The sequence below is a fragment of the Eleginops maclovinus genome, chromosome 4 (assembly GCF_036324505.1).
Source record: "Eleginops maclovinus isolate JMC-PN-2008 ecotype Puerto Natales chromosome 4, JC_Emac_rtc_rv5, whole genome shotgun sequence".
Classification (NCBI taxonomy): Eukaryota; Metazoa; Chordata; class Actinopteri; order Perciformes; family Eleginopidae; genus Eleginops; species Eleginops maclovinus.
The window spans coordinates 32,087,853-32,108,796 of record NC_086352.1 but is presented as its reverse complement, the minus strand read 5'-3'; the positions used below and the strand labels follow the sequence as shown (position 1 = coordinate 32,108,796).

At 40.7% G+C, this 20,944-nt stretch overlaps 2 protein-coding genes and 1 long non-coding RNA gene across 4 annotated transcripts in view; 1 reads left to right on the top strand and 2 right to left on the bottom strand.

The window, feature by feature from the left end:
- Positions 1-1,849: 1,849 nt before the first annotated feature.
- LOC134863289 (uncharacterized) lies at positions 1,850-10,549 on the bottom strand. Of its 2 annotated transcripts, XR_010165644.1 has the most exons (5): positions 10,510-10,549; positions 10,270-10,425; positions 10,059-10,154; positions 4,015-4,055; positions 1,850-3,835 (listed from the first exon to the last, which is right to left on the bottom strand). It is a non-coding gene; the product is annotated as an uncharacterized LOC134863289 (long non-coding RNA). The 2 variants fall into 2 exon arrangements; XR_010165643.1 differs by lacking the exons at positions 1,850-3,835; positions 4,015-4,055 and having other exon boundaries at positions 8,904-10,154.
- LOC134863285 (protein NLRC3-like) lies at positions 7,565-8,687 on the bottom strand. Its single transcript, XM_063881726.1, is given in 2 exon segments — positions 7,565-7,932; positions 7,934-8,687. Coding segments are annotated over 2 exon segments (711 nt in total). The 5' UTR covers positions 8,353-8,687; the 3' UTR covers positions 7,565-7,640.
- Positions 10,550-12,794: 2,245 nt separating the features above from the next.
- Positions 12,795-20,944, top strand: part of dpy19l3 (dpy-19 like C-mannosyltransferase 3) — a 73,687-nt gene continuing 65,537 nt past the window's right edge. Inside the window, exons 1-3 of the mRNA XM_063881707.1 lie at positions 12,795-12,930; positions 13,452-13,578; positions 14,736-14,863. Coding sequence (XP_063737777.1) covers positions 13,461-13,578; positions 14,736-14,863 — 246 coding nt within the window. The 5' untranslated portion in view covers positions 12,795-12,930; positions 13,452-13,460. The remainder of the gene's footprint in view (positions 12,931-13,451; positions 13,579-14,735; positions 14,864-20,944) is intronic.

The window sequence follows — 20,944 nt, the reverse complement described above, 5'->3', positions numbered from 1 at the left end:
CAACAGTTTCAAATAAAACATGTCTGATCATTTACATTAGAATTCCATTTGAAGGGGAGTGTTGCAATTTCTTCTTCCAACTTGCTGAGTTGCAGTCGTGCACTGGATCGGCGATCCGTGACACTGTGCTTCAGTGCCTTGAGAAGCAGGGTATCTCAAAAGACATGTTGCACTCCCGACTAATTGGGTTCGCGACGGATGGGGCCGCCGCTATGTTGGGCCGATACAAGGGGGTCGCCACACTCCTACGTGAGGAGATTAACCCCAACCTGATTGTCATTCACTGCATGAATCACAAACTAGAACTTGCCGTCCATGACACTGTCAAACAAATTACAGATGCAAGTCATTTCCAGATGTTCACTGACTCCCTGTACGCCTTCTTCTCTCAAAGTCCAAAGAACATGCGAGAGCTAGAGCTTGTCGCTTCCAATTTGGAGATGCAAGCTCGCAGGATAGGAAGGGTGTTTGACGTGCGCTGGCTATCCTCGTCTTGCACATCTGTGACGGCTCTTTGGCAAAGCTATCCAGCCCTGGTCAAACTCTTCGCGTCACTGGCCGAAGACACATCACGATCAACCAAAGACAGGGCCAAATGTAAGGGAATGCATGCTAAGATGACTCAGTGGCTTTTCGTGGTGGAGATGGCATTCGTAAAAGACGCGCTCGAAACGATGCAGGCCCTGTCCCTCTTTCTTCAGAGACGAGATGCCACAGCAATCACCGCTACTGCTGAGGTGGGCGTTGCCGTGCGGACACTGAGGGCTATGAGGAATGCCGATGGAGTGAACATACGATGTCTGAAGGAGGAATTGGGCAGTAAGCAAACATTTAAGGGGGTTAATGTGTCTCAGCCGAGTGACGGAGAACAGCGGAAGGCAGAGACCTTTCGTGAGCGTTTTTTCATCTCCTTGGCCGATAACATCCAGAGCAGGCTCGATGGCATTTTTTCTGCGGCGGCTGCGCTGAACCCCTCAAATTGGCCCTCCGATGAAGATGAACGGTTGCTTTATGGGGATGACAAACTTCTGACCATTCATAAAAGCCTTGCTATAGCAGACACAAATATGCCCACACTCCTCAAAGAATTTCATGAACTGAAATGCAATGGTGTCACTGGGGAGACTTTGAAAAAAGTGCTCATCGCTGTCTCCACGCTCCCTGTGTCAACGGCTGAGTGCGAGCGTGGCTTTAGTGCGATGAACCACATCCTCACGGAAGAACGAAACAGAATGCACGTCTCCACTTTGAATGGCCTACTGTTCATTGGTGTCAATGGTCCAGAGGTGGCATCCTTTCCTGCGCACACATTTGCAGAATTGTGGATAAAAGAGGGCCGAAATGCTGCAGACAATGCCCCGACAGGAAAACCGAAAAAGCCACCACAAATTCGTCACCAGAGCCGACTGTTTACCTAGTCTAGTTTTCCAGACCTGTCCCTGAATTGTTGACAGCACGTTTTGCTATTTTAGTGAATTATTTAGTGAACAGGTGTGTATATATATAGCCTACCTTTTGCGTTTTTTTCTCCCTATGCAAGTTAAAAGTCCAATGTTCTTGTCTATGAATAAAAAATAAAAAACATCCCCCCCTCTGTTTTTTTGTCAAATCGCACCCTGACTGTATCCTTATAATGCCTCCATTCAGGGACGGCTTAAGAGTCAGTGGGCCCCTGGGCCTGTGACGACGAGAAAAGCCCCCCCCCAAAGAAGCACCACGCTAACTTCACCCTCGTGCAAATCAGCGGTAGTAAAGGTTGCGCTAAATGCACAGTCGAATTGTATTCACGTGTGTCTTGAGGATTTACAAGTCAAACACACGTAAGCACATAAGTCAAAAATAAGCAGGCGCAATGCAAGGGGCTGTAGGAAATGTTCATTTATTCGAAGCCCAGGAGTCGATTCAAAAGAAACAAGTGAAGCTCCTCTTATAAGTTGTAAAGGAGTATTTAATAAAAGGATGCAGCAGGAGGTTTTACAAAAGTTTCATAGCTGTGGCTCAGTAGCCCTGTACACTCGTCCACAGGCCGCTGACTGAGTGGAGCTCATCAGTAGTTACTGTCTGGCGGTCCGGCACAAAAGAGATCGATTTCACAATACAAACATGTTTTAAGCTGTGGTTCAGGAGCACTGTATGAACTATCATATGCCATTCTATTTAATTTTGGGGGGGGGGGGGGGATTGCTTTAACGTATGAGGGATGAACTAATTACACAACCCGTGGCATATGATTGGGGTCCCTATTGAGATATATTACATAATGTAACCAATGTTATGGCTTCAGGGCCCCTTTAATTGTATTATGTTGTAGAGACAATATTGAAATGGTAGCGCGGAGGCTTGGGCTTCAGGGCCCCCTTGGCCCTTGGGCCCCTGGGATTGGGCCCGGTAGGCCCGTGCAGTAATCCATCCTTGCCTCCATTGAGGAATCGAACATGAAAGTTAGAAATGCCGTTCTCCCCCTGGTCAAATCAAAGTGTCAGTACTTAATATCAGTTTAAGAAAATTATTTATTACTCCAACAATAAACTGAAATAATACAGTAACTCAGGAGTCAAAAACAAACAACCATATTTCGGCCCAATTGTGCTTTTGAACCATAAACAAAATAAACAAACAAAAAAACAAGTAATGCTGCAAGCAGCGATGAGCAGGTCTTCGTCGATCTGCGCAGGTTCACTGTTGTCCGCACATAGACGTTTCGCAGATGTTTTCCGGACTTAGCCGTTGGCAAACGTGGGAAGTTGCAGGCAGATCGCACAATCTCTATTGGAGTTACAGCAGTAACAATGAGGCTTATTTTCATAGGAGTTATAGAGGAAAACTGTTATATCTATCTTGTTTAATGGCGAGGGATGCTCTATGGAAAAGCCACATTATGAAACCTCAGATTTGATCTACAGCTGTTCAGGGCTGCAGTGTTAACCATCATTTGAAATCTGGGGCTGTTCAGAGCATGTCAGTTGGAGTTATGAAATCATTGTGTACCATGACGTGGGATCACCTAGCATTGTGCAAACGTGAAAATGGGTGCGTCATAACGACTACGCCGTGCGATGAAAAGTTACACTTTCTGATAACTTTTCATCTCCTAGGTCTCGAGATACTACTTTCCAAATTTGGAGTCGATCGGATAATGTATGAAGGGTGACACAATTCAAAATGGCTGACATCCTGTAAGTTTTTTCATACACCTCAAAGAGTGTTTTTGGTTCGCACCCTAAATAAAAATGTACGTAAATTCCCCCCACTTTCACGTAAACAAAAGAGAAACTTGAAAACATCAACACTATCATTTTTTCTATATGATTGAAACAGAATAAAGAAAAAGGAACAATATCTGAAGTCCCCTCAATAAATATTTGACTAACTGTCTGTTTGTGTCTGCAGATTTCTCCTGAATCCACCAAAAGTTAGCGTCACATAACGCCTCATTAGCATACTGAATGTCAGAAAACTTCTGATATAAATATAGAACCAGCCAATCCCAGCACAGTAGTCCCAGCCAATCACAGCTAATTTGGGCGGGACTTGTATATAATGAAATCTATTTCTTAATTTGTATTTAAAATATGTATTTTTTCTCTTCTATATTTATGTTTCTTCTCTTTGCAACAACACACCAAAACTAATTCCTTGCATGTGTAAAAACCTAATTGACAGTAAACCGGATCCTGAGTCTGATTTTATGAGTTGGTAAATGTAACTTTTGAAGAATTAGGAAACAATTCTTTCTTTTAAAGAAAAGCTTTAAGTGAAATTGATTGTTTGTTTTTTATGGAAAATAAGCCGTCAGTTCATCAAGGTTTTAACTTCCTGTTTAAATCGAAGTCTCCTGATGGAGGGAAGAAGAGACAGAGAACGAATAATAAAACATGAACAGAGAGAAACATTAGCAGCTACAATGATTGAAGAGAGCTGAAACAAGATAGAATAGGTAAACATTTTTCATTTTCAGATCATATTTTGATGTAGAATATCTTGATGAATAGAGGATATGGTTTCAATACTCACATCTCTTCTGTTTTTTGGCTCTGATCTTCTCTCTGTTGATCCTATAGGGATGAACACAACCCAACAGTTTTGGATCAGGTTTAAAATAAGTGTATGTTCTTGGAGTTAGTCAGCTTCAGAGTCCTGACTGATCTCATGCTTTACATGCCATCATATCTTCTCTGCAAACACTAAGGGTATGGTCGAATAGTCAAAAAATCAGCTCCTATCATCTATTCCTATGTACTATTCCTTGACCTTTGCGTGAAACGTCACGGGGTTAAGGAATAGTTGATAGGAGAATTCAAAATGACTTAGGAAAAGAGACTGCGGTGCTTTGAGAATCTGACTGCACTTACACTATCCCACGTATTTATGATGAAGGACGTTATTAGTGTGCGTCTGCTGTGGAGAACTACAGTCTCTTCAAAGTGGACTACTGACAGCGGATCTACTCTGCACCGTGCTCTGATGGTGTTGTTTTAGGCTTTATGAAGGAGGACAACAGAGGGACATATATTCTTCATTAGATTGGAATTGAAATAAAAAAGGAAAGTGAAATTTATGCTTGTCACTCTCACCCTCCGGTCCACACATGAATCCACATGAATCCCAATACGTACGATTACGGAAGAGGATTAGGGCCACATGAAAGCATTTTTTGGGGGGATGTCAGAATTCTGACTTTAATCTCAGAATTCTGAGATTAAAGTCAGAAGTACGGGTTCCTGTAGTGGCCCAACTTCAGTGAGAGACTCTCATAATGCGCTACGGAACAATGAAGGAGGTAACGGAGTTTCTGCGCACCAGAGGGGTCCCGGAGGAAAGCATATTCCAAATGGCAGAACAAAAGGTGAGTTCTAAATCTATTTGCGTTGTATTGACGTTCGTAAAACAACACAAACAGTGATCGTAAAGTAGTTGCAAGTTACTTTATCAAAACAGTTACTTTATCAAAACAATAGGTGAATGTCCAGAGAGGATTTGTGCAGACAGGGGCGTGGAAAATGTTTCCGTAGAAGAAATGCAGATGTTTTTGCGAAGGAACCACCCAGACAGATTTGCTGGGGAGAACCTTTTTCTTTATGGAAGAAGCACAGCAAACCAGCGCATTGAAGGATGGTGGGGTATACTCCGCAAACAGAGTGCGCAGTTCTGGATGAACCTGCTCCAAACTCTCCAGGATGATGGGCACTTCAGACGAGACTTTTTGGACAAAAGTGTTATCCTTACCTTAATCTTGTTCAGGTAAAATATTTCATTTCCTTCTGAGATGAGTCATTAATAAAAGTAGTATGAGTAATACTAATATTATAATTCATTATATTCATGGACATTGCAGCAACTTCAGCCTCCATCTAGACATGTAGATGTTATGTCTGAAAGCTTCTTAAGACGTGTGGTTTACATTCACTGTGCTTTTTTCGATGCAGGATGAACTTGATGAAGTGGTCAACACCTGGAATTCCCACAAAATCAGACCAAGATCAACTGATGACACAGCATCTGGTCGGCCAGTGATTATGTACTCTTTCCCAGAGTTGCACAGTGCTGAGGATAGACTCAAACCTATTGCCATGGAGGAGGTCAATTTGTGTATGGAAGAGTGTACTCCCAAAGGCCAGTTTCTATGCGATGAAACTGTTTTTGAACTGTGTTGTCTACTCATGGCGGAGAACTGATGGGATGATCCAGCAGATCCATTTGCTGCAGCTGATCTATACATCCTGTTACGAGATGAAATACAACGACAGGGAACAAACTAAAAGCAGCTGAGGCTTGCATTGGGCATGGTTGAAAATGAGTGCCGAGTACCAGTAGATTGAAGGAATGATAAATTAATACAACACAAAAATATTATCCGAATCATTCATTTATTAAAAGGTTGCAATGTACAGAAAATTCAGGGACCCTCTCTTCCCCAAACACGGGATTACGCGGGCTCCTACTGTTTGACTAAATGAAGTGTGTATTCATTACACAAAGCTATTCCTTATTTGTGTACTATCCAAAATGAAATGTGGTACTGGTCAATATGCAAAACAAAAAATTGTAACTGTAACTTACATTTCAATGTTAAAAGTAACATTTTACAAAACATAAGAATTCAGCACAAGGATAACCGGGGAATGACAGTCCTTTTGCATTGCTTTTTTAAAATGTATTATTGATTGATCCACAAGATGTGAACTGTAGAAACTGATCAATTATTTCGCTTTGGGGGAGATGACATTAAGTACATTGCAGATCTTGTCAGGCCAACACTCCAACGCCAAACCCAAAGGAGTCATGCTTTATCCGTGGAGGAATAGTGCTTAATCGCTCTGCGCTTTTACACGTGGGACTTTCCACCAAGTAATTGGGGACAATATGGGAGTGAGAAAATCAACTGTGAGTAATGTGGTGAAGGCTGTGTCAGTAGCACTGGGCAGTCTGATCAAGGAATTTGTTTCCTTTCCCCAGGATGACCAGACAGCTCAGACTAAGCACAAGGTTTTTCAAATGGGGAACATGCCTAGCACTATTGGTGCTATTGGTTGCACTCATGTCCATATCCAAGCACCTTGTGAAAGGGAGTGGGAGTATGTCAACCGAAAGGGGAGGCACAGCATCAACATCCAACTTGTGGGCAACGCTGACATCATAATCACAAACTGTGTTGTGAAATGGCCAGGTTCTGTTCATGATACACGCATTCTAAGAGAGAGTGCACTATACAGAGAGTTTCAATCCCACCGACCAAATGGCATACTATTGGGAGACAGCACATATTCACTCCTACCACGGCTAATGACCCCTTTTTCAGTTGCAAACACACCTGAGCAGGCATCAACTCCTCACATTACAGAACAAGATGTGCCATTGAACGCCTAAATGGAGTCCTGAAGAGACGGTTTGCGTGTCTAAACTACTTGCGAGTACAACCCAAGGTGGCATGCAACATAATCCTTGCCTGCATTGTTTTACATAACATTGCCACCAGGCGTAATGTCCCTCTTTATGATGGACCTGAGCCTGATGTAGAACCAGAACAGCTGCCAAGGTTCTTACCAAATGAAGGACACACTGGACATGCTATTAGAGATGCAATTATGAGAAATTACTTTTAATTAGTCTGCTGAATGACTGAGTATATTTTTTTGTTGTCATTGCCATTACTATACTGTGAAATAGAGCTGTGAGCAACAGTGGCATTTATTTGACAGCTGAGAGCTTTGAGATTTTTTTGATTTGTTTTGTTAGTTTACCATATCTCATTAGTTGTGACATGCTTCATAGATTTTCTTTATATCCATGGTCACTGTCTTGATCAATGATTTGTATTCATACAACATATGAAGAAATGAAATATCATCAGTAAACATTGATTTTGTGATCATTCACTTAAAAAAAAAACCTCTCTGATTTTGTTTGGTTCAAAAAATCACAACTTCCCCTTCAGTATGGGATCAGGATAATATATATATTTTTTTGATTAAATAGATCCCATACTGAGTTCAAAGTTTTGAAAACCCAAAGGGCAGATTTGATCCAGATCAAATGTAAGATCGGATTACATGATCTGATCTCATCTGGAATCCCTCTTTTGCCTTTGAAAAACCCATTCCCAAGATTTAATCCAATCCGTGATCCGAAATCCCACTGGATTACTTTTGAAAAACTGGGCCCTGATGTACTGAGTGGTCCTTCATCTCTGTCAGACAGTGGAAGATGTTGATGCCCCTGTCAGGAGAGATTTCATCACTGCTCATCTCCTTCAGGTTCTTGATTACTCTCTGGATGATTTCTGGATAGTTGTCTGTGCGTCCCAGCAGGCCTTCTATGAGGCTCTGGTTGGACTCCAGAGAGAGGCCATGGAGAAAGCGGACAAACAGGTCCAGGTAGCCATTTTTACTTCTGAGGGATTTCTCCAAGGCTCTGTTCAGGAAGACATCCAGTCTCCCTGCTGTTCCTGTTGTTGTAACAGTGGAGCATGTAGACTGCAGCCAGAAACTCCTGAATGCTCAGATGAACAAAGCAGCAGACTGTTTTCTGAAAGATCACGCTCTCTCTTCTGAAGATCTCTGTACAAACTCCTGAGTGCACCAAGGCCTCGGTGACATCAAGACCAAAGCGCTCCAGGTCTTCTTGGTAGAACATGATGTTTCCTTTATCCAGATGTTCAAACGCCAGCCTCCCCAGCTTCAGAAGAACCTCCCTGTCAGCCTCCGTCAGCTGCTGTGGACTGTTCTCTTGTTGCTCATCATACTTCTGTTTCTTCTTCTTTGTCCGGACCAGCAGGAAGTGTGAGCACATATCAGTGAGGGTCTTAGGTAGCTCTCCCCTTTGGTCTGTAGTCAACATGTGGAACAGGAACATGGCTTTTCCTCTTTCCTCTCTGGAGATGAACACATACTTTATAGCACTTTACATTAGTGGTAGAGGATTTCACCACAAGGAGGTAAAGTCTAGTTTGATATAAAAAAAGGTCCTTATCCATCCATCCATCCATTTCCACCACTTATCAAAAGTCGGGCCAAGCAGAGGGCCCCACACTTCCCTTTTCTTTACCACATCAACAAGCTCTGACTGGGGAATTCCAAGGCGCTTGCAGACTTCCACATCCTTCGGAGGACCCAGCCTACGCGGACGACAGAGCACCCAGCGAACGTGGACCGGGTAGGCTGGACCGGGTAGGCTGGACCGGGTAGGCTGGACCGAGCGGCCTACGAAATGAGACGGTCGGAGCACCTCCTGTTTACGTCACTTGATACTAGCTGTTCTGTTGCGCTCCAGAAGCCTGATAACAAATTAGTTAATGAGCAAACTCAGCTTTAGAGGCTCCATGTACTTTCCTTTTACTTTTTTTGTTGAATCATTTATTGGAGATTACTGCCGGCGATTAAATAAATAGAATAAAGATTAAGCTGTTCCTTTGGCCACCAGTTTTATTTAGACGTTTATTGATCAGGGACAAATGCATTAAACGTTATTTCATATGAATATAAAACAGATGTCATGCATACAATTTTCTAGCTGAAGCTAATTTGCAAGGCTCAGGTTAGGCTTTTGCAGTAATGTTACATTAGTGAATTAACAAGTAATGAAGTATATATAGCTGATGTCATTTAATCATAGCATTTCCGATTTAAAATAAGTCTTAATTGTTCTGTAATAGTACAAATATCTTTGTTTAACTAATCAACAAAAGCATCTTTTATATTCATTCTTAACAATATTAGTTTTCTAATGTTATTATCTAGCTGTGATTTAAAACCGTTTATATTCTCCTTCTTCCCCTGAACCTATTAATATAATTAAAACAGAATTTACGACTGTTTAATGACCTAGAGATATCCTATGATTCCACTGTTATACTTCATGTTGTAAATAATGATTCAACCTGAATAAATGAAATAAACAATGTATTTAATAATTAATATTCCATTTGTTTCATCTAATCTCAAAGAACAGGTGAGAATATATCCCTCCTGTCTGCAGCTTCATGTCTTCTATTATGAGAACTTCCATCACTAACACTGAGGAAATCCATCATGTCATTTAATATCACTAGCAGTAAAACAAATATCAAAGTGTGTTTATCAAGTTGTTTATTTGTATTCACATTCATTAGTGATTCCTCCGTTTGCTGCTGCTTTAAATCCACTCTGCTGCAGAGACCTCCCCTCTAGACAGGTAGACTGAGAGCCTTTCGTTCTGGCTCAGCTCTGTCTTTGGTAAAGCTCTTGCCGATCCTCTGACCCATCTTACACTCCATTTTCTCCCCACTCTAGAATCACCACCCTGATCTGTCGCTCCTTCACTACTGACCCCGACCTCCACACAATGTTGATGAGACGTGTCAACCAGGAGAATCCCTCAACACCCAGAGCCTTCAGCATTTCTGGACGGCTCTCATCAACCCCCAGGGCTTTGCCACTGTGGAGCTGTTTAACTATCTCAGTGACCTCCTCCTGATTATTACTGAACTGCACTTATGTACTTATTAAAGAACAGTGTAGATTATCAGGTAACTGAAGAAAAACTGAATCCTCTTCAGGTCAGTTTACAGTAGAAACTCTTACTCTGTGTCTGAGGGTCCAGGTTCATTACTGAATTCTATGAATATTCCTTTAGACCGCTCACTCTTCAGAGAAAGACAGCTGGAGACTGTTCTCTGTCTGTGGAAACAACAAACCAGCTCTGTGAAAAGTTGTACATGTCTGTATTTTATTACCTTAACCCAACACAAAGTCCATCATGTGGAGTGTGATAATGATAGAAACAGACTCTTACTTTGGGTCTGAGGGTCCAGGTTCATTACTGAAGACTATAGGTTGCTCTTGAGGTCAGTCACTCTTCAGAGACAGACAGCTGGAGACTGGAGATCTGTCCTCTTCCTCATATTTAAAATCATTCATCTTCTCCAGTCTGAGAGATACCCCGGTAACACTGGAGACACACTTTTTATTGATAATTTATTTTCTGACATATAATGAATGTGATTAAAAAGCAGAGCCTGGTGTTAAAACTCACTCTGTTGTCCTCCTCCTCTCTGTCCAGGTGTAAAATGGCGTCTGGCAGTCTGACTTTGTGCTTTCGCTTTAAGGCCCTCACCTGTCTGCAGCTCCTCCTCTTGTAACATAACCAGCCTTATCAGAGAAACGTGAACACAGGGATTTCCAGTTGCTCGCACAGTGACACATTTGCAGGAAGTAAGAAACAGACATGCAGCTACACGCTAAACCACCAGCACTAACCAGGCACACGTTATTGAAGTAAAAATAATGACATGGAACATAACTCAGTACAAGATAACATCCTGCAATCAAAACCTCACTGCAGTAAAAAGACTTTACTACTGAACCCTGAAAACTGTCCAACTCTTATTAAGATATCGAAATAAGGTTACTGGCAAACCTTATTAACACTTTGTCACTATAACCTGAATTATGGTGAGAATTGAGCAACAGAATGAATGTTAAATTCATTCATAAGATTATTAAAGATACTAATATATTCTGATGTAGCCCTTTGTAATATATAATATAATATATAATATTTAGATTAGGATCTGTACAAATTAGATACATTGTATCCAGTGGCGGCTGGTGGAGTTTTCTCCAGGGGGGGCTATAACTCCAAAATGTATAACATTTTAAAAAAAAGCATGCATACATGTACTAAGGTATCAAACGAGTGTATTTACATAAATGAAAACAACAAAAACAATATTATAGATAGATAGATAGAAGTGCAAAGAGAAACAAGTGCGATATATAGAGTATGTACAGTATATGCAGTTAAGAGTGATTATGTAAAGATAAGGGCAGTATAAAGAGGTGGGAATAATTGGCATAGTATAAACAGATGTAGTATGAACAAATATACAGATGTGCTATATTACTATACAGATGGCCAATATACATATATAATAAATATCTATCTCTCTATCTATCTCTATATCTATATATTTAAATAATATATATCATATATAACATGGACAATACACATACTTTATGACAGAAGGCTGTGACGTCAGCCCTGCCGCCAAATCCAGCTGCATGCAGCAGGAGAGGTGCACCCCAACATCGTCCTATCTCTTGTATTGAAGAGGAGCTACTGCGCATGTACAACTTTTAACGAGAGTCTATGGGCAAAGATTCCTGCGCCCCAGGGCAGAAATACGTCACCAATCAGACAATGTCAACGAACGAAACAACTTTACTCATCATTAACTATGAAATATTTATCTTGCACATCTAAAAAAATATATACATATATTTCGAAATATTTTTATTTTATTATTTCATTTTTATTTCATTTTTTTTATGTCTTATTCAAGGAAATGTGGTGAGAGGTGAGTGGTGGGGCGGCGCCCTAGAGCCCTCTATTGGCCAGCCGCCACTGCAAATTGTATCATTTTCTTAGTAACTGTAACTGATTGCAATTATCTAATTACAAATTATATCCTTCTAACAAGCAAGCAATCAATAGCAATGTATCTAAACAGTTAGCTAGCAAACATTAGCAATGTATAACAACAAGTTAGTGAGCTAACATTAGCTTTCTATTTAACAAGCTATTGGTGCGTATCAGTCGTACTGGGAAACTGGATTATCGGAGTCCCCAGAAATGTCTACAGGAACGCCCCCTGAGGTCGGACATCCTGCTTGGAAACTCGGAGAGATCATCATTCAACAATGGACATTAAGAAAACACTTTCATAATATTTAACATGTTTTAGCTCTCTCTTTATTATTTGTGTCACATTAAATACACTGTACATCTGGTACTACTCAGCTTCTATCTTTGGATATGTTGCTACCATGTTTTGACTCACAAAGTAAAGTGTAGTTATCAACTGGTATGCTAATAATAATAATAACAACAACAACAACAACAACAACAACAATAATAATAATAATAATAATAATAATAATAATAATAATAATAATAATAATGGATTTAATTTATATAGCACCTTTCAAGGGACCCGAGGCACCTTTACATGGGTAAGGACAGACAACAAACAAAACAAATTAGGGCAAATAAAAGTAGTAGTCCCTAATACCAAATTATCTATCTACATCAAACTCCACTCCATACCCATCCATTCTACATTATAATTCATGGACAGAGACATTTACACTGCTTTTGACACATCCACTTTCTGTGTGTCTTCTTCTGTGCATGTCTGCTTAAAACTCATGCCTTTAAAACCAAAAAGTGATAGCTTTTATTTTGAAGGAAGGCCCTGTTGTGTTCCGGCATTGTCGCGTGCTTAAACCCCGGTGCGGTGTGAAGCTGACCGATGTATTCTAACGGGAGGGAGGAAAAGAGGAGAGGAAAATGAAAGAGAGAGGGAGATAGAGAGATACACAGAAACAGGGGGGTAGAGAGGGAGGTACTGGAAAGCTGTCGGACCATCCTACCCGGCCACCGCTGTACAGGAGGGTGAGGCTTATAAATGTTCCGCGGGCGCAAATCCTATCCGTCTTTGTTGCTGTCAAAGGGAAGCTGGCGTCCATAGTGGGGCGCGCGCCGTTATGCATAAATACACAATTGTTACAACAAGGCTGTAGAAGTATGCCTCACAATAGGAGTCTAAACCTTATCGTACTTTATTCTGTGACTCACTACGTACTTGTGCCTCATTAGTGAACATTTGCTTTAGCTTTGCTTACCACTGTTTAATTACGTTAGTTTGCCGGATAACTGTCGGTGTCGATGGATGGGTCCTGATGTTTCACGTTATTCTGGCCGCGGCGATAGCAGGAAATGCCGCTGTAAGCAGGCCTGTCCACCCCAGGCTGACAAAATGGAAAAGGGAAACAAACAGTGGTGCAGCTCGTTGTTTGCTTTGGCTTGCATTGCACGTGCTGTTTGTGTTGAGTGCACGCGCCTGCGCCTGTCCATGCCTTTATCATATCTGCGCGTGTAATCACACACACTCCCCCCCTCTTCTCTGCTTGCAGTTCTTCAACATGACAGCCCTGCGCCAGAGGAAGGGGAGCAGGGGGAAGGAGCCCCCTCTCAGTGCAGAGTTTCAGTCCCAGCAGTCCAACTGTTGCACCGATCATCATCCAGAGAAGATATTACACGGTGAGTGAGCCAAGGTGAGGTTCATGGTAAGGTTGGGATGGAATGCAACTCACTCTGCTGGCTCCCCCTCACTTATTGTGCTTATAAAGAGTGTTGGGTTGCGTTTCTAGAAAAACATCAAGCATAATTCCCTAAAGTTTTTTCTACACTCCACCGATTAAAATGCCATTTATATTATAGTAAGAGTAACCTTGACTTGCTGCAGCAATTTCACAAAAAGCAGCCATCATCAATGTGCTTCACTGCTTGTGTCACTATTCATTTATCCTCCAAGGTGCAACACTTTTAATAGTCTTCTGGGAAACAGTGCGCCTATCCCCATGTTTGAACAACGTTATCCCCATATTTATTTTATTAACACGTTCTATTTCTGATGCGGTCAAACAACACGTTTTACAAATTAGAGCTGCAATGGAAATCAAATATTCCAGGGGGTTTCAACTTCTGAGACAATGGGCCTTCTCTGAAAAAGCCTTCAAAAAGTTACTCTGTTATATCCCTGTCCAGTTAACTTGTTGAGTTTTGCTCAATTCCCAGATGAATATGGGATCACAAATCTGACATTTTATTTGAGACAGCAATTGAGCCATGAGAGCCTGGCTGTTTGACATACATTTAGTTTACACAGAAATAAATGTAGTTGTTTCTGTGTCTTTGGGGAAATGGGAAAAAAAACAAACAGTGAATTTCCAGCTCTACAGCTGTTCAGGTTCAGGTAAAGCTGTATCTTTGAACTATATCTCTTTAACCAAATCATTGGCCTATTTTATGTAAACTTCGTTTGAATTATGTCCTGTAAAGCTAATATAATATATTTAAACTTACTGTAAAATTACTCAAACGATTGATCGTTTTGTTTTTTTAAACATTATATTTATTGGGTTTTTTAACATACAAAGAACATACAGTGACATATAGACATAATAACACATGGGAAAATAACACTCCTCTCCCTCAACCCGCAATCAATCGTTCACGGAAACTTCACAGATTGAAATGAAACAGGAGTAAATACAATCAGATAAAGTGAAGGATGTGAAACAATAATACAAACAATACATATGAAAGAATAACTCGAATCGATTGCTCGTTTGAAGTATTTTTTCATGCAAAAAGTGGGAAATTGAAGCACTCAATTACCTGTCAATGCTCCGCAGTTGATTGGTCATGGGGGGCCATAATCTGGACATCGGTCGGTTGGTCTGTGTCTGTTGGTCTAGGCCTGCTCTGCTGTATCTACATGGCCACACTACATGAGAACGACCTGTGGTTCTCCAACATAAAGGTAACACACCCTCTCTGTTACAATCTGAAACTCATTTATTTTTGTTCGTGCTGCTCTGTGACATTAATCACTTTAATGATTCAGTTTCATTCATACAGTCAATTTAATGTAAATATTCTTGTTTCTTAGGATTCAAAAAGGCTAGTGTTAACTTTCTAAGTTTATCAGATGATCTTAAAATAAAATACTAACCGGCTCAAAAATCAGGCAAAACACATATGTGTTTGTGCATGTTAAATCAAAAACACATCATCAAATTTGAGAAAAGGTGTATATTATTAGATGGTATATTTGAGTACAACAAAATATATATACACAAAAAAAAACTTAGCCTGAAAAAGGTAACCTTATTTACAAGGCAAAATGTTCAATATCTTGAGTGCGTAAATGAAAAGAAGAAAACAACAAATAAAATGCAACCATGAAAGACATATACCAGTTCATGACAACCAAAAGATACAGACAATATATAATCGGCTCAAGACAGAAGCTTGGATGTAAGATAAAGCCACATGGAGACATATTTCCAAGTTTTAAAAGTCATTGAATACAACTGGAAATGTGCATTTTAACTGTTGTCTTTGGCTCTTTAACAAAAAGTCTGTGATGCATTGGTACAACACAAACATTTACGTAAGTAAACCAAAGTTGAGTTGAGTGTGTTTATTAAAAACCATCGACATTAAGAATGCATAGTTAGACATTTTAACTTTTAAATTAAGAAACAATCTGAAAATACCTTCATATTCATCAGGTTCAATACATTTAATTTCTTACTTACAAACCTGACACTTTCTCAGCAATGTTATGGTAGCAGGAAAAGTGTGACCACAAGGTCTTTAGAAGCCAGATGTTTTTTTTTTTAAGGGACTGGACTCTGGCTTATGAAGATTTAGTGTTTCGTATAATTGCCAAAATGAGCCGTCCTGCAAAATGAATTTGTAAACGTTGTCAGAACATAAAACTGTCAACAGCAAAGAAATATTGTAGGCAAGTCACTACACCAGATCCATTGTTAAAAATGGCGTTGGTGTCAGCCGTGTCAATGAAAGGTTGGATGACAAATTAAAGCAACATTTCAAGCTCAGGTTTTATTATTCACAGTTACAGTGTTCAAATGCTTTACAAGCAAGGCAAACTAACTGAGACCCCCTGACTTGAACCCTTATAAAAACCAGAAGGTGTTGTCAGAAAGGTATCAGAAACCCTGTAGAGTTTATAAAGGCTCTGTTCTGTTCTTTTTGGGGTTTCCCCTTTCCGGTAGTGTGTTATATAAGTTTATTACACGACTTTGTTGAATACTCGATCCTGAATTGTCAATTCAGAACATGTAACACGTTGTTAATCCAGTAGTACAGACTGCTGTCAAGGACTATATTGACCATTGCTTAGGATCAAGAGAGAGAAAGGAAAAAAAGGAGTGAAAAATGCGGAGCGCTGGACTTCAGGTTCTGGGCTCTGCTGTGTTTAAGGACTTGTTAGTGGATCAGAAACTGTGAACAGACTTGAACAGTTACAGAAAACCTCCATCAGTGCTGCCATAAAGTTGTTGTTGTCGCAGTTCCAGCTGTTGGGATGGATTTTTTTTTCTTAGCAGAAGAAATAGGATGATTTTTGAGTCAATAAAATAATTTCAACTAATATTGGGAGTCGAGTCATTAGTTTGTCTAATATTCGTCCGTGTAATAAGCGGGATAATGTGCAGCGAGTTGGTCATTATGGGGAAAAGAAGCCTCGCTGCACATTATCTCTTACTTACGTGCGTGTAAATGGTCTTCAATGGCTAGCATCCGATAGTTCACTTCAGAGGGAGTCTCTCTCCTACACATTCACCCCCCCCTTTCCTGAAACGCCTCCATTGGAATCCTTTGTTAACTTCCGTAACACAGTGACATCACTATCTAACACTCAAGCTTCTATTTGCTAGCGCTCCAACACACTGTATGTGATAGGACATATCTAATCAGTTGACCAATCACAACAGAGCTGCCCAGCTAACCAATCAGAGCAGACTGGGCTCTGGTTTCAGACAGAGGGTGTACAGAGGTGCTGCAGCACAGACAGTGTGAGAAGAATAAAGAGCTTTTTGAACATTAAAGCATGGAGACATGTCACATAGGTTCTCTTTAAATAGACAGCTATTAAAGTAATGTCAGGTTGTTGGAGGTCTTTTCATTTGATATCCAATGATTGTTTGACCAGAGTTGCTGGCCATGCCTGAACATTAATGATATTAATCAGAGCTTCAAGTCAAATGTCTGCTGTAAATAAATGGTCCATTCAGCAGCCACATTGGCACTGCAGGCAGCTGTTAAAGATCAGCCAATGAAACCGTCATGTGGCTGCTATCAGCAGGGCTCCACTTTTGTTCCTCTCGGAAAAACCCGGGAGCATTTTAGGAGCACAAATTAAATGGACATGTAATGCAGCACATTTTTTCCTTCTACTGTATTACCCAGAAATGGTTTATGAGGTAATAGACTTCATTATAACATTTAAGTGAAATTGTGCCCTATTTCTTTAACACATATGAGGCAAATAAGAACGTACCAATGTAAATATAAGGGCCGTACATACTGGTCAATACAGCACAACAACATAAATTAAACAGTCAATTTCAACAACAGCAACATCATTTTTTTGTCTGTTTAATTGTGATTATTTCCTACCTAAACAAATTCTATACTATACACATTCTAGTTATGAACACCATGGATCAAGGTTTATGGCTGTGTTTTTACAGAGCTGAAGGACAAAGTTAGCACGATAAGCTTTATGATTCAGAGGACACGAGCAAATCCCAGTACTCTTAGTCGTGGATAGTGTTTCTCAAGCCTTTTTTCCACTGATCCTGTACGTAGATGTCTCAGTGATTTGGTAAGAACTATAAACTGACTAGCTGTAAATCTCAAATTGAACACCAGCTATAGCCGCTGAGATGTTGCCAGCCAGAGAAGAAGCTCTGGGAATGTTGAAAACACATGGACCCTTTTATGTCTTTTATGAGGCACTTGTTAAGAAGCAGCGGATTGATTTACCTGACACTTTAATACGGAGGTTATCCAAAGATTTGACATCCATGTGTAAGATTGATCAAGCACATCACTGAGAGAAAATGCCTCCCGATTAAAACATTTAAAAGCTCCCACACTTCTGCTTTTCTCAGAAGGAAATGTAGCAAGACCAGTAGTGCCAATCAGACACATTCCCTCTCCGTTAAACACACGTCATAAACATTTCACCCTGGAATGGTTGGATTCCTCTAGCCTCTGAAGCAACAGATTGATAATGGAGCCTGGTAAATGAACCGCATGAAGTCAGGAAACAGCAGCAGACTTTTTTTACAGGCTGTTCCGTGTTGTACGGCCAACAGAACATTGTGACCTGCCAGATATGATCTCATTTTTAAACCCCCCTGTCCAATGCCTCACCAACACCGGTTCAGACTGAGATATACTTAGCAGACTTTGGTCTGGTTCGCTCGGCAGAACAGATCATGCTGTCATAACTGGGGCAACATGTGAATGAACTCCTTTTTCGCCTAATTTAGCAGTGCAGTTATAGTCATTTAGTGGAGGAATGTGTCCATGAGGAAAGGGAGAGGTGTACTCCAAAGCAAGCTAAACAGAGCTACGGTTTCCTTTACCTTATATTTATCGACAAAATTCAAACCCCTAGTCCGAGATAACTGGTACCACACATCTGTCAACCCAGGCCTGCTTCTTCAGGCTCTGTATGAGAGGGAATGTTTGGTTCATCATTTGACTCTTACTGCATTAAAGAGCCTATTTCGGGGCCATCATATAGCTTAGTTGGTAGAGCTGGTGGCCAAATAACTGGGGCTTGGTCCCCATGCGGAGGACCGAGGTTCAAATCTGGCCTGAGACCATTTGCCGCGTGTTGTCCCCTCTGTCTCCCCATTTCATTGTCACTTGATTAAAGAAAAAAAAGAGCCTATTTCGGCCTTAACTGAACAATAATAACAATGACAGCATAAGGCGAGTTGGTGCTGCAATTAAGACAAATGTACAAATTCTTTAGTATAGTATTTCATTTGCCTCTGTATTCAATGTTTGCCTCCTGTTTATTTTAAATTCGAAAAACTTGATGCAGCAGATTTAAACGTTATACTCAAGAAATTGCATAATGAGTACAGGGAAATCAGTTTAGTTTTGGGCTAAATTAAATCAAAGTGAATTGAAATGTATTGATTTCATTTTATCATGATTAAATACCAATTGACTAATCATTTTTCCAAATAAGCGTTCTATTAGCAGCGAATCATAAGAAGATATTCCCAGGTAGTTTGTTCAGTGGACGTACTTTCATTTCGGAAAGTGTGTGTGTAGTGGTGAGAAAGAGAGAGACACGCAGTAAGGGGAGAGCACCATAAATTTGGCAGTGTGTCCGTTGGATGCAGGTAGTTAATCAACGCATATTTTTGGCCATGCAGACTTCCTCTCAAAACATGCTAATGTTCATTGCATGAACACCCAGCTAGAGGCAATCTGCACCATATCATTTGTGAGTATGTGTCACAGAAACAAAACTGCTCCTCCGGTTAATTGAGAGGAATCCGTACGGACACGGTTTGTCCTCCTGTGCCGTGTGAATGGAAGAAGCAGACAGATGGGTTCATTCATAATAAATGCAAGTCACTTTAAAGGCCATGGCGAACATTTCCCCCTGAAATGTTCCCACACAAGCGGGCTCCTGGCTGACATCATCGCACATTGCACGCATATGTGGGTGTGTGTGTAGTGTTTCCTTCTGTTAATGCTATCAAAGCCTCTGTCTCAGACTGCATTCACACAGAGGCGGCTGAATCTAAAAGAATGCTGTTTGCACGTGAAGACCACACAGCTCATCCATCTCTATCAACTCTGAAATCCCCAGGTAACGGGGAAACAGCAAACATGTGTTCTTCCAACACCTGGAAGGCAATCTAGACATGTTTGAGCTCATCCCGTACACAAATCGGCATTCAATTATGAGTTGGCTGAAACTTTGTGTATTTATTGTGCACGGCTTTGGGGGAGAACCTCTGGTTGAGACTGGGGATGGAAGAAATTGGAAATATGTGATATTGTATGCTCATGGGATGTGTGTATAGTCAGGCGAGTTTGCAGACTGTGATATTTGATGCTTTCGTCATAATTCTGTCTATTTTTATTGTGTGTTTCCATACCAGACAGTATTTGATACTGAACTTAAAACTCTGGATCATGACTATGAAAAAATGTACACTGTCTGACTTTGTTTTCTGACTTGTGTGTCCGTCAATAAAGTCTCTGTTGGGCTTTTTGTATTTGACACATGGCAAAATCAGGCTACTTCAGGTCCTTGCAGATGTGTGTGCCAAGGATCTTGTAGGAGTTTGTTGTTGTAATTAGTTGTCTGTCAATGAGGGTAGGTGCTAATATTGATTCTGTTGTTCTGAAGTCGATGATCATTTCAGTGGTCTCTGTTTCCATTCACGAGCAGCTCATCTTCCCTGCAGCCTGTGGTCCGCCTCATTGTGTTTTGAGACAGCTTGATGTTTATCTGAAGGGTGCATCACAGCCAGCACCTAGGCAGGAGAGGGGCAAATACAGCATCAATAAAACCAGAAAGGGAAAGGGACTATGTAAGTTTCAGTGATCAGTGATTCATACCAACCAGTCCATTGGGTGTGGAGGGGAGAAAGGAAGCTCAATAACCAAGGGCAACATTGGTTCTTCATAATCAAACCATACGGAGTCTCATATACACTCTCCCAGCAGAAGAAAAGCCCTTTTTCCCCTCCTACTTTTGCAAAAGCATGGCCTGAATTTGATTGATGTTTCCTTTGTTGGTTGTATTGTTTTGGTTTAAGTTAGAGGAGTGAGATTGGTTAACCTGAGGGTTAGAATATCAAGTTAAGCCAATTAAAAGCAGAGTAGGGCAGGACATGTATCTGCTGTCATTTGGCATAATTATTAGCCACAACTGCCTCTGTTTTTGCAACGTGTATTTATTTTTCAGAGCAATGGGCCTGTGAAACAGTGGCATAATAGGCTTTCAGTACAATGGGACTTTCTTAGTGTGTTTAATGTGTGTCAA